The sequence below is a fragment of the Eptatretus burgeri genome, chromosome 5 (assembly GCF_056783735.1).
Source record: "Eptatretus burgeri isolate ZD-2024b chromosome 5, Ebu_testis_v1, whole genome shotgun sequence".
In the NCBI taxonomy this organism is placed as follows: Eukaryota; Metazoa; Chordata; class Myxini; order Myxiniformes; family Myxinidae; genus Eptatretus; species Eptatretus burgeri.
The window spans coordinates 66,842,289-66,856,552 of NC_140965.1; the positions used below are offsets into that span (position 1 = coordinate 66,842,289).

Below are 14,264 nucleotides of genomic sequence, written 5' to 3' on the forward strand. Positions count from 1 at the left end.
AGAGGCCATATCACAGGTTGTAGTGGTCCGATTTGGCTGATTTTGGTATATAAATGCTCGTAAAAGCGAGTTCTTTCGAATCGCATAAAATAAAATCACTCCGAAACAGTAATTCAAAAAGTTAAATTTGGGGTGCGCTTTGACCTTGGGCCCCCGCTCCCCAGCCAAACCGATGGTCCCGATTTTTTCGTGTGAGAATACCCCTTCATATCCTCTAACACCTCAGCATAAATGAAAATGGGATCCCAATGGGTTCACACATGGCAAAGATTTATGTTGGGGGACTCGGGTGTTGGACACACAATATGCCATCATCAATACTGGACACACAATATGGAATCCATCATCGCTTCAGACATTAAATCCTTCCTCTTCTCCAATGGCTTGATTTCCAATCATCAATTTGGTTTCAGACCAGATCACCCAACCCTAGATATGCTGCTTCTGCTCTCCCAACAATGGATGGAGGTACTCAATGCCAAACATGAAATCAGATCCATATCCCAAGACATATCGTGTGCCTTCGATAGGGTCTAGTGTCGGAGCGTCGATCACCATTTCAGTTGAGGTATGAATACGTCGATGTACTTGAGAGAAAACTGTTTATTATCTATCATACGTGTACACGGAGAGCATCAAAGCACCAGGAACACCAATCATGTAATTGAGGAAGCCCGGAGAGTGCCGCTCTACCAGAGTCGGTTATATCACTCTCTTATATGGTCGGTTTTTTTTTTTTTTTTCGGACAAATGCTTATCTCGCAAGTGTCCTTCCTTTCAACCCAGGTCCAACTGAGAGGAGTTGGCAAATTTCATTCAGCAATTGTGAATCATGCATAGATAAGGAGGAAGTAAAGCTACTCTCACAGCGTTCCTCTGGATCACTCAAGGATAACCACATTTTATCTTTTGCACACACTGTTCCAATGTTCTCTTTTCTAAGCAGTCAGCAAGAGTATATTTGATCAACAACAAGCCTTTAAAAGCTAGCAATGCAAAATAGGAAGTTGGGAACAAGCAAAGCTAATAAGAAAAGGTACAAATCCCAGCATTCGCACCCTGCCCTTCTCACCAAATTCCCTCTCCCACCCCGCTTGTTGTGTGTTAACTCTCACACGAGCATCGACAGTATATCCAAAAAAAAAGCAAAACAAATACATATATAAAATAATAATAGCAACATTAATAATAAAAAAACAAATCCTTTTTGCAGTTTCACTCTGTAAAAACTGATCCACAGGTTCACAGTAGTCAAGCGTTGTCTTCTGGTTACACAGTCTCTATTAAAGGCTTTCTTAATCCATTCACATAATACTAAAATGTAATTTTATATCTGTTTCAATCCTACAAATTAAAAGCCATGTTTGCAGTTAAAAGCTAAAGAGACAGTAGAACATGAAGAACAGCACCAAACAGTTATTTATGATACTCTCATGTGACCAGCGTCACTCACCATGTCGCTTCTTGAGAACAAGCACAACGCCTTTGTTATCCGGACCGGGCTCGATTCCAATGGTCTTTTGGTGAAGAAGCCCGTTGTATCTGAAGGAATGTCGCTGCTTCAGATTATTTGGCTCCTGGAGGACAGCACAAAGGCAGAAAAAAGGAGAACGTCCAGGATTGTATTGTGTTGTAACCCCAGCCAATAAATTGAGAGGAGAGGGGTAGCGAGGAGAGGGCAAAAGAAAGTGAGAGAAAAAAAGAGAAAAGGGGGGGGACAGGAAGGAAGGGGGGGACAGGGAGGACGGGGGACAGAGAGGACGGGGGGGGGACAGAGAGGACGGGGGGGGACAGAGAGGACGGGGGGACAGAGAGGACGGGGGGGACAGAGAGGACGGGGGGGACAGAGAGGACGGGGGGGGACAGAGAGGACGGGGGGGGGGACAGAGAGGACGGGGGGGGACAGAGAGGACGGGGGGGGGACAGAGAGGACGGGGGGGGACAGAGAGGACGGGGGGGACAGAGAGGACGGGGGGGGACAGAGAGGACGGGGGGGGACAGAGAGGACGGGGGGGACAGAGAGGACGGGGGGACAGAGAGGACGGGGGGGACAGAGAGGACGGGGGGACAGAGAGGACGGGGGGGACAGAGAGGACGGGGGGGACAGAGAGGACGGGGGGGACAGAGAGGACGGGGGGACAGAGAGGACGGGGGGGACAGAGAGGACGGGGGGACAGAGAGGACGGGGGGGGACAGAGAGGACGGGGGGACAGAGAGGACGGGGGGACAGAGAGGACGGGGGGGACAGAGAGGACGGGGGGGACAGAGAGGACGGGGGGGACAGAGAGGACGGGGGGGACAGAGAGGACGGGGGGGACAGAGAGGACGGGGGTGGACAGAGAGGACGGGGGGGACAGAGAGGACGGGGGGGGACAGAGAGGACGGGGGGGGACAGAGAGGACGGGGGGGACAGAGAGGACGGGGGGGACAGAGAGGACGGGGGGACAGAGAGGACGGGGGGACAGAGAGGACGGGGGGACAGAGAGGACGGGGGGGACAGAGAGGACGGGGGGACAGAGAGGACGGGGGGGACAGAGAGGACGGGGGGACAGAGAGGACGGGGGGGACAGAGAGGACGGGGGGGACAGAGAGGACGGGGGGACAGAGAGGACGGGGGGACAGAGAGGACGGGGGGGACAGAGAGGACGGGGGGGACAGAGAGGACGGGGGGGACAGAGAGGACGGGGGGGACAGAGAGGACGGGGGGGACAGAGAGGACGGGGGGTGGGACAGAGAGGAAGGGGGTGGGACAGAGAGGAAGGGGGTGGGACAGAGAGGAAGGGGGTGGGACAGAGAGGAAGGGGGTGGGACAGAGAGGAAGGGGGTGGGACAGAGAGGAAGGGGGTGGGACAGAGAGGAAGGGGGTGGGACAGAGAGGAAGGGGGTGGGACAGAGAGGAAGGGGGTGGGACAGAGAGGAAGGGGGGTGGGACAGAGAGGTAGGGGGGTGTGGACAAGACAGAGGACTGACGAAGGGGGGGTATAGTGTATGAGGGGGGGCAATGATAAGGGGGAAATTAATGGTAGGAGAGAAGCGTTGACAGGGAAGGGGAGAGTATAGGGTGTGGAGGTTTTCAGGAGATGAGATGATGGGAAGAGATAATAAGGTTGGGGGTGGAGTGCATTGCAGGGGGAGTAGACTACAGGATGGAGGATGGGGGTGGGGGGGTAGATGAGATGTTGGGGAGGGGGTCGATAAGGTGGTGGGGTAGATAAGATGGTGTGGTAGGGGATAGATGTTTGGGGAGGAATAGATAAGATGGTGAGGTAGATGAGGTCGTGGGGTAGGGGGTGGGGTAGATGTTTGGGGAGGAGTAGATAAGAGGGTTGAGGAGGGGGTGGATAAGATGGTGGAGGAAGGAATTTAAGGGGGAAGACTGAGGGAAGGGAGGTTAATAAAACTCGAGCCTTACGGTGCTGAAGGCGAGGTGGTTTCGCTTGATCATAAAGTTGGACCATTTTCGGACAATCATCCATTGCAGTTCCGCAGACATCTTTGCAAACTGTGTTGGGACATCACAGACAGGTGTTAAATGAATGCATTTAAACAAACATCCATCCTTGCCACAATGCTTGGACGGGGTGTTACACTTGCAAGACTAACACACTAATGCCAAGCATTTTAATGTAATTTCGAGACGAGTTTGTTTGCGTCCATTTGCAAGTTGATCGACATCAGATCCTTCATTGACGTCGTGGAGGATGAGCCGATGTTGTACCGATTAGATTTACTCATTTTGCATTACTCGCAGTTCCGGTGCTACACGAACGACATTTTCACAATACAATCGAACCTTGAATCCAGAATGTCGTCCACAACACATTTAACGAGCGACGAACAGGCCGATCGCTCGTAGGTTCAACCAATAACTAATTAAATAAATTAAATTAAATAAATAATATATTAAAAAATCCTGGAAATGATCAAATACTCATTATATGTTCGCTACAAGGGTCTTGTGAACATTATTCGCTCAAATTAAATGCCTCGGTTGAGATTAATTCGAGTGTCCAAAGCCGAAGAGTGTAAAACCCCAAAAGGCCATGTGCCTCGGATAGCTCGGACAGGCCTTTCGTCTCCAGTCACTCACTGACCAATCAAAAATGAGTCCACAGCCGATATTATCATTTCAACAAAGATATTACACATCCAAATGGGCACAATTGGCCTGCACAAGTCTATAAATCCGCAAATCAATAAATTCATCCCGGAATGCGAACAGCCAACTCACACGGCGACTCGGAAGGGGGAGAAAGGGGAGAAAGGGCGGAAGTTGTCGGCGTCGGACCGGGCATTGCCTCACTTCCGGCGGAAGTACAAATTTCTTTCATCGGTGTGTTCGGTATTACTGATTTTTTTTATTTTATTTATTTATTACATGACTCAATGAAATATAATACCCCCACGTGTGTATCGGTCTGTAGACGAAAAAAAAAAAAAAAGCTCGCTCGCAAAAACTTGTTTTAAACCAGCTCGGTTGAATGCAACTCGCAGATAACTTCAACGGCCGAGGTGGAGCGAGAACGCAGAGTCGATGCAAAGTGCTCATGACGTGTTGTTTGGGTGTTTGGTTTTAATATCGAAGGTTTAATCGGTCTGACACCGGGTAACGAGGGACTCGAAGCAAGTCCAAACCGCAGCGAAATAAGGCTCTCGTTTTGTAATGCGTAAAGTTAATTGATTTAATAATAATAATAATAATAATAACAGGAGGCGAGAAAAGTGGACCGGAGGATCAAAGTGCACCGACCACCAGTTCTGCAGACAAAGTACGTACGCACCGCCATCTTTGGCACTGTTTCTCCTCACGGAGCCTGTCCCGTGCTTGTCCGACCGGGTACGGAACATTATTTAAAAGGTAATGGTAATACAAAATGATTGGTATTCGAATTGATAAGGTTGTATAGTACAATGGGAGCACGTGCGCAGTCACGGAGCGCGAGCGAGGGCTTCGTGTCGTCACTTCCTGTCAACACTGTGATGCCATTGCTTGTCGTGCTGAACATGTTTATAATGTATATATGTATATATACATACATACTTACTATTTGAAGCTTAAAGAGTTTTGATTTATTGGGAAATAAACGTTTGTGTGAGCTTTACGATAATTCCTAAATAAATATTTCACCATTATGCGGACACGAGGTTGCCAGATGTCCGACGAGTATCGTGTTTGTCCGATAATTATAATTGAACCTCTCCAACGAATGGACGATAATTCTGGCGATTCCAAAAAAGTGAAGTACTCTCGACCTTCAACGTTCCGTTTAAATTTCACCGCGTTTTCACGCAGGCGTGACGTCACGTGAGCGCGTGCACAGAGCGCGCCTGAGAAAAGCGATGCTTACGTCACTTCCGGGAAGGTGGAGCCGTGGGTTATGTGTTCGATATCAATGTCGAGTTGTGTTTTCCTGGATGAGGGCGTGGCTACGCCCATTGTGGGCGGAGCCACGCCCAAAAATAACTTTTTAGGGGGTAGTCGGATTAAAAATCTATCTTCTCGGGAATTGACTGAATGGGTTCTTCGGTATTTGAATAGCAAAATGAATTATCTGAAGCTTGTCGTCCGATTTTTCATTTTAATCATAAGGTCAAAAACTTAGAAAATTGCGAATTTTGACATAAAATCATACGACCGCCCAAACTTTGAGAGCGAGGATGACAATATTTTTTATGCATAATCTTGAGGTCATTCCCCACCTCAAGTCTTGAAACCATTTTGCTCTATCTCGAACACCTTGCCCGTGGCGCCCCCTTCAAGTTTGTTTTTACGCTGATTTCATCAAAGTATGGATAATCTGAGGAGTGCGAAATGCCATATAGCTTATATGACGTTATATTGTTCCTGGAATGTTCCAGAGGAAGTTTTGCACCAAACGTCATAATCCTTGACCTTTGACCTTTAAAGGCCACAAAGGTCAAATTTTCAAAGTTGTGGGAATCGAACCGAGTTTTCGACCTTCTTCGAGGAACTAACTCCAATAAGCTATAGCATGTATCCTGTTTCCTTATTTTAATGTCCACAACATTGTTTTGTGACCTTTAAAGGTTATGCAAAGGTCAAATTTTGAAAGTTGTTGAACGAAACCGGGTTTTCGACATTTTGCAGCTAATAACCTGTCACTCGTACTACATCATGTTGATCATTTTTATAACTTGCTCAAAAATTATCACATTGTCTCATCCTTGACTTCTGAAACGATCTACATCGTCAAATACCGCTCGTGAACCATCGTCGTCTTCAGACTTGTCACACATTTATTATTAAAAATTCACGTAACTGGCTCATCGTCCGACTAGTTAGAGGGATTTGTCATTGAGGTGGCTTTTTAATTTTATTGACATCACAGTATGCAGGTGAATGAAATGAGTTCAGAAAGTGTTCATATGATCTACGACCAAAAAATAAAGAAACAAAAATCGAATTGCAGCATAACTAAAGAGAAAAATTGATTATTCCAAACACAATTTACTCATTAAATAAGCGACCGAATCTTCAAAATGTGGTCAGAATCCATTTCCTGAAAAAGTAACTTGAAAATGTATTTTAAACGATTAATTTATCTTTTAAAACAATATCTTCAAATATGCCTTGAACAAACGATCCGGAGTTTATATTCTCGATGAACTTTATTGCATTAAAAAAAAAAAAAATTGTGACGTTTCAGTGCAGCTCACCTGTTCACAATGTGACGTCACAGAGATGAAAGCTATCTTTTTATTTTTTGAAGCCGCTTCAAAAAATAATAAAATTATGTACATATTAAATAAAGGAGGAATTTAGATAAAATTAGTAAGTTATAAATATTATTTCTAAAATACATTATAAATAAGCATGAATATAATTTCTTGGTTGCTAAGATATGCATTGCAGTATGTTAAAATAGATTGTTAATGACATTTTGAATATTTGAATGACGGTTTGAGTCTATGGTTCGATGGAGGTGCTGTGTAATGGACATGTCTACAAGGTAAAGTGTTTATCACTTAATATATTATTATATAAAGTTATGCATGATTTAAGTTATTCAAATGTAATAATTAAATTAGGATATTCCATTGCTGTGTTAACTGACTGGACACAACTTTGAGGTTGTGGGTCCATTGATGTTGAGTAATCTACTGATGTGGACCTACGACCGGGGTTGCGGATCCACCGTTTGGAGAGGTTCTGGGCTGAAAGGATCGAAACCTCGATGAAAAACGGTGCCCAGCTGATGATCCGGGCAGTTGGGAAATCGGTAAATTGCTTACAAGTTAAGCTTATAACTTCAAATAAAATAGCTTTTGTAAGTACCAGTACATAATGTGTGGGTATTTTGTCTGGCTGCCTTATTGGGACTGCAGTGCAGTAATTGGTCTTCATGTTGATTACACCGGTGAGAGCTCGCCTTCTCTTCACAAAGGACACCATGAGGTCTTTCACGTCCACCAACTAATGTGAACAAACGGGACACCCGATTTTACGTCAATCCGAGGGACATAGCGCATGACGATGAATCGTCTTGCATGCAAATCACCAGAATGGCAGTTTGTAGCTAGGTTGAGATTCAAACCGAGGCGACACAGTTCAGACGAGTCTGCGTACGTCCGTGTTATCCTGCCAGCCCTTCTCACATAACAGCTACTTAAAATGCTGAACAAAATATGACCACGCAGACCAGATCAAAGCATGCCGTGGGGACGTATCTGGACCGGAGGTTCTCCATTCCTAATTTATATCGTGAGTCAGATGTGACTCAAAGATTGTTGACTGTTCTCATATGCCAGGTGTCGATACGTCGAGGAATTTACATCTCTGAAGGAAATGGTGGTCTGCTTTGCCTTGGGGTTGATGAATGTGGCACAGTCAATATTTTGCTTCATTTCAGATGCCACGTTTGTACACAAGGATTACAGAATCTTGGGATGAGAAATGCATGGAAGGGGCCATCAGCGCCATCAACCAGAATGAAATGGGGTATCTGAAGGCCTCCTACCAATTCAACATTCCCAAGACTACGCTGCAGCGACATGTGAAAGACCTCAATAATTCGGGCACGGAATCCAAGAAGGTGAAGCAGATGTTTTTGAGTATTCATTTTTGATTAACATCTACAATATGGTGATCATTTTTGAGCTTCTGGGTGTCCATCCATACAGCACATGCTATGACTTAAATGGCTTGTTTGGTCGAGTTTAGCTTTGTAATGATTCTTTGCTGGACTTTAAGTGTAGATTTTGAACCACACCCCATACTCAAGGTCCAAGATTGGTGGCTATCAAGTTGAAAATCGCACCCGTGTCCAAAGGAAGCGGTGCAGTGAAGCAGCTGCACCGCTTAAAAATACAATGCAAATTGTCTCGAGTATGACCTGTGAGGAGGTATCAAAATGCTTCTGGTGAAGAGTACATTCGAACTCTAAGGCCTATGACTATTCTTAAATTCCAATCAGTCTCCTTATGCTTCTGCTGACGAAATCACTAGAGGCATTGTTTTCAGGTTGTTCATCTGTATATAGCGTGTCTGTGCAAATTTTCTCTGCAACCGTTTATCTGATCGACTTACACCATACTCTACCGGTCAAAAGTTTTAGAACACCCCCATTTTTTCCAGTTTTTTTTTTACTGAAATTTAAGCAGTTTAATGTTTCAATGTACTCTGAAATGAAAGCATCGAACAAATAAACAAAAAGAAATCATAGAATCGTTTTGTTGAACAAAATTTAATATAAATTTTTGACTCATCAAAGTAGCCACCTTTTGCAGATATAACAGCCGAACATACTCGTGGCATTCTTTCTACAATGGAAATCAAATATTGTTCCAAAAGTTTTTTCCCAACACTGTTGCAGAAGTTCCCACAAACGTGTTGCACTTGTAGGTTGCCTTGCTTTCACTCTTCTGTCCAGTTCATCCCAAACCAGCTCAATGGGATTTAAGTCTGGAGACTGTGCTGGCCATTCCATGATTTGAAGCCTACCGTCTTGTTCTTTTCTTCCAAGGTAGTACTGACATAGCCTGGAGGTATGTTTTGGGTCGTTATCTTGCTGTAGGATGAACCCCTGACCAACTAGGCATAGACCAGAGGGTATTGCATGGTGCTGCAAAATGCTGTGGTAGCCCTTTTGATTCAGGGTTCCAGTCACTCTGTGCAAATCGCCAACTCTGGATCCAGCAAAAGAGCCCCAGATCTCACGCTTCCTCCTCCATGTTTGACAGTTGGTGTCGCACACTGTGAGGAACCATCCTTTGCCTACTCAACGGCGTACAAAAACCCCGCGTGATGAACCGAAGATTTCAAATTTTGATTCATCGGTCCATCAGACCTTCTTCCAGTTTTCAGTAGTCCACTGGTGGTGCTTAACGGCCCAGGCAAGCCTCTTTCTTATTTTGCCATCTTAGCAATGGCTTTCTTACTGCCACTCGACCTGTCAAACCTGCAGCTCGAAGTTTTCTCTTCACAGTTGAAACTGAGACTTCCTTACTTCGACCAGTGTTGAGCTGTGCTTGAAGCTGCTGTCCTGTGAGCAACCAATCACGCAAGCTGTTCTCTCGAAACTTGTCTTCTGATTGTGTTGTGGCTTTGGGTTTGCCAGACCTCTTCCTGTTAGAGTTTCCAAGTGCCCTTTGATGGTGTAGGAAACTGTACTCACTGACACCTTGGCTACCTTTGCAATTTCTTTAAAGGAAAGACCCACACTTTTAAGGGTTATAATGGTCTGCCTGTCTTCCTTTGTTAATTGTCTTTCTCGCCATTATGATAGCAATATACTACTTCCTGCAGTGCAATATTGTCCAAATAATGCTTCAGAGGGTGGAGCAACACTGTCTGTTCCAACACTGCTTTTATACATTCAGTGGGTTTGTAACTAATCAACAAAAGTTGGGACACCTGAAGGAATTGTTTGCATTAACTTTCAAGGCTTAATTTACTTCCATTGCTGCAGAACAGCTGCAGTTGCTAACCCATTACTTGTTCCCTGAAAAGGTCCCTTTTTTAACAACTCTGAAGTTTACATTATTTTTTAGTTTTTGGTAACCTAAACTTTTTAACCTCTGGCAGATTACCGCTTCGCTTTGTACCATTTCAGGTTATTCACTGGACTTGAGCTGCTTACATTTCAGTAAAAACTGGAAAAATGGGGGTGTTCTAAAACTTCTGACCGGTAGAGTAGGTACGACGACTCGTGCAAAATGTTTTAATGATAATGACGTCATCCAGCCATGTTGGAAAAAAAAGGAAAAACTTTGGACCTCTATCTCAGAAACCACTCTATGGAAAAAAAAAAATTGAAGCAAATGAAAATGAGGGTCATCTTGGGCTAAATTGCATGGGAGGGGTGGGGGGGGAATTTGACTTTGGCAGCCATATTTTAAACATAAAAACCTTAATTGGCTGAACAGATTGAGACGAAACTTTACAAGTATGGTCACCGATCCATGGGGAACACAAAAAGTTCTCCACTTATGAGGTCATAGATCACATGGTTTGGCAGCTATGATTCTTATTATTTTTTTTGAAGAATAAATCGTCAAAATCTTATTCTCCAGAATTGCTTGATAGAGCAAGGGGAAACTTCACCCACATGTTCCCCAAGCTTTTGGATACCAGGCTCTTCATGAATAATTAAGAGATCACATGGTCTGGCAGTCATATTGGATTGAACGAAAACCTTAAAACTCTCTCTTGAAGCACTTTATCAATCGACATGAAACTTCACGAGTGCGATCTGGTCGTGATGGCGGAATGTTTTAAATTTCAACATGATCGGACGCATGGTCTGGCGGTCAGAATTATTTAATATTTTGAATCTTGGTTCTTGGATTGAAATCAGACTTGGTACAAGTATGTAAAATGATGTAATGGTGTGGGTGGAGGCATATCTGTCGACATCGAAGAGTGCCGCTCGAGTTATTACTGTTTCCACTTCAGGTTCTTGGGCATTGCAGAACGGTCTTCACAATGGAACAAGAGCAGCATATCGTGGACCACGTCTTAGATATGGAATCTAGGCTGCACGAAATCACCACCCAAGACGTTCGCTATATCGCCTTTCACATGGCAGAAAGGAACTACATCGCACACCCGTTCAACAAGAATGTCGGCCTTGCAGGCGAAGACTGGCTGAAAGGATTTCAAAAACGCCATCCACAATTACACCTCCGCAGATCAAGGCAGAATACGTTGATTACACCAAGACGTGCCAACAAGCAAGAAAGCGAGTCGTCGCAACAGAAGGGAGAGGATGGCACCAAACACTACCAGAAAATTGTGACGTGGCGTGCAGTGCAATCTGGAAATGAAGATTCGGAGTGCTTGCACTGTGCACACGAGGAGTGTGCAGGAAGCAAGATGCGTGAAGGTGTCTTTACCTGTTGTCTTTGTTCTTGATGTGGGACTATGATTTTTGTTTTCTACACAGTTCATCAATACTGTTTTTACTGAAATTTAAGCTCAAAAAAATGGTCATGCCCATGTGTTTGTCTTTGCTGTGCTAAAGTGTAATACAACCAATCGCTAATTCAAAACGTTCACTGGTCCATTAACCAAGAGTTAAAGTATTGGAGTAGCCCAACTCTTCTCTGCTTTGAAATTAATTAATAAATGAGTCATTTGAAATTGCGCTTGGAACGCGTGTAATCAATATGGGTGAGGTGTTGTTGTGTTTCGCCTTTTCTTTGATTTCTATACAATTCCATACCCCAGTACCAACCTCCACCAAATTTTGCATGCATGTGGGGGATACTCAGGGTCAGGTCATGGGCATATAAACAAAAACCCCAACACCCTCCCCCCCCCAATAAAGTTCTCTGCATGTACATGTGCACATCTGAAAAATCATGGGGGGGGGGGATAGCTGGGCTAATCAAAACCAAATTTTACTTACATGCTGGTTGTCTTTGCAGTGGAACGAGGGTTAGGTCATGGGCACACAGAGGAAGGGACCTCAAATGAGGATATGAGGCCATTTGGCCCAACATTGCCTTGTTGGGCAATGTTGTACATTCCCAAGATTAATTTTTTACCCTCACCAAAGGAGAGGGGGGGGTTGTTTGTCTGTCTGCACAGAACTTTTATGTTTTTCTCCGCAACTGCAAGTCGGATTGAGACAAAATTTTCATCATTGGCGAGACTATTCATGCAGAATGGTTTAATGATTATGACATCATAGGTCACGTGGTGTGGCAGCCATATTGGAAAAATGGAAAAACTTTGGTCCTCTGTCTCTGAAACCACACCAAGGAAAAAAAATGTAAACTTGGCACATAGCAAGTACTCCTCATGTAGTATGGTAGCTGTTCCTCAAAAAGCGACTTTTTGTCGGCCGACAGTACTTATTTGGTTTGTTGGTACCAACGTTTAGGGGAATATGTCAGCATTAAGAATTGGCCTGATGTGGAGGTCAAATCTATTGCCAAAGTGATCAAAATGGCGATCCAAGATGGCTGCCGCCACCATTATCGAAAATCATTCTTTTATAAATTACTCTGCACTAGAGTGAGATAGGAAGATAATTTCAGTGTCTATACCCACTAAATCAGGGGTAAGCTATCCAATGGTCATGTTTGCATGCTAAACTGGGTGACAGGCGGCCATATTTTCAAGATGGCCACCCCCACATTTGATAAAAATGCTAATTTTTTTATGATTATTGGCCTACATAATGATGCTGGAACATAATTTCTGAGGAGACTCTCATAAAATCAGGTTCAGTGATTCAAATAACCATGTAAAGGCATTTGCAAATGCAATAGGTAATTTGGTTTCGGGGTTGGACCCCCCTGGTCCAGGGGGTTGGACCCCCTGGAAATGGCCCATGCCGCCATTACTGAAAAATATATTTTTGCTCATATCTTGGTACTCGAGTGTCATAGCATGATAATTCTTGTGGCTATACCCACTATATCTGGGGAAAGATATCCTATGGGCATGTTTGTGTAATGAACTGGGCAATGGGTGACCATATTTCCAAGATGGCTGCCACCGCCTTTGAAAAAATGTCAATTTTATGATAATATACCTATGTAATGATGCTGCAACAAATTTTCTGAGACCGTTACTGCAATATTAGGTTCAGTGATTCAAAAACCCATTTAGTGACTGCAATATGATAGGGTGTTTGGATTAAGGGTTAAACTCTCTAGGTCAGCGTTTCTCAACCTTTATACCCTTGTGGAACCCTTGAAATAGTTTTCATGTCTCAGGGAACCCCTGCATAAAAATTATTATATACCATTATTAATATCTAGGTCTTTTATATTTTTATCGTAGTTCACGTGGTAAATATAATATATTTTTTTCGGATACCTGGTTTAAGGAAAAAATGACCCCCTTTTTGTCAAATTTATTGGCAATGAAAAAAAAAACATACTGCTCGTTTGAGACATCACACCGAGGTTTTAATTCACAAAAAAAAAATCTTAAAAATAAAAAAAAGCACACCTCATGTAACTTGATCAACAAAACTTAAACAAATAAAGCTGAAGCAATAAAGGTAAACAGAAGAACTAACCTTGAGAGAGAGACTTCACGCTAGGAAGCACAGAGAAGATAGATGGACACCGTGCATGCGTCCCGTACTTGAGTCAGTCACTCAATGATACACAAATCCGCCGCGTACAGGACGCCCACGAACCAGTGAGGGCGGTTTCACACTGGCGCCATATAGACATTGTTAAATGCATTCCCTATGGTTGTTATAATTGTAAATAATATAAGAGGTTGAAGCCTCTATTATAATAACCAAGGAGTTTCCAACAATATGCCATACGTGTATAGTAAAATTACGAATACAGTATTAAATCAAACAAAAACTACTCAAAAATACATTAGCCTATTTATTACTGTTTCTTGCGGAACCCCGGTTGAGAAACACTGCTCTAGGTGGTCAAAAATGACCTATTCCACCATTATAAAAAAAAAAACTTGCTCATATCTTGGTACTCAAGTGTCATAACTTAGTAATCCTTTAATTGAGGCCGTATGCACTTAATCTTGGGTATGTTATTAAATGGTGATCATTGTAGATTTAGAGGTGCAACCAGTTATCATAAAAACACGTTAATGCTTATTTTGGCACATTTTGATAATTACATCAGAGAAACCAAACACAGTCATTTATATGAACTCAAATATAATTTTATTATTTATTATATTCATCACCGTGACGGAGCTGGAATGACATGATTGGCATGGTATTGCAAATAGTGATATCGTACATGAAACAAATTCCAATAGTTAATACTGTAGGTAATCAGTATAGTCCATATGCTAAGAGAAT

General features: G+C 43.5%; 2 protein-coding genes across 2 annotated transcripts in view; one reads left to right on the forward strand and one right to left on the reverse strand.

The window, feature by feature from the left end:
- The window catches only part of RPL28 (ribosomal protein L28), an 18,715-nt gene extending 14,368 nt beyond the window's left edge, over positions 1 to 4,347 (reverse strand). Inside the window, exons 1-3 of the mRNA XM_085882224.1 lie at positions 4,232 to 4,347; positions 3,413 to 3,502; positions 1,454 to 1,577 (exon numbers count right to left, since the gene is read on the reverse strand). Coding sequence (XP_085738350.1) covers positions 1,454 to 1,577; positions 3,413 to 3,493 — 205 coding nt within the window. The 5' untranslated portion in view covers positions 3,494 to 3,502; positions 4,232 to 4,347. The remainder of the gene's footprint in view (positions 1 to 1,453; positions 1,578 to 3,412; positions 3,503 to 4,231) is intronic.
- Positions 4,232 to 11,605, forward strand: LOC147026612 (uncharacterized). The gene is made up of 3 exons (XM_085882222.1): positions 4,232 to 4,333; positions 7,872 to 8,054; positions 10,916 to 11,605. Exons 2-3 carry the CDS (start codon positions 7,872 to 7,874, stop codon positions 11,372 to 11,374), a joined length of 642 nt encoding a protein of 213 aa, XP_085738348.1. The 5' UTR covers positions 4,232 to 4,333; the 3' UTR covers positions 11,375 to 11,605.
- Positions 11,606 to 14,264: the final 2,659 nt, after the last annotated feature.

Excerpts from the sequence above, each read along its gene's own strand:
- LOC147026612 (XM_085882222.1), top strand. The coding sequence starts at position 7,872 with ATGCCACGTTTGTACACAAGGATTACAGAATCTTGGGATGAGAAATGC. Across the intron at positions 8,055-10,915 it reads CGGGCACGGAATCCAAGAAG|GTTCTTGGGCATTGCAGAAC; the intron begins GTGAAGCAGATG and ends TTTCCACTTCAG.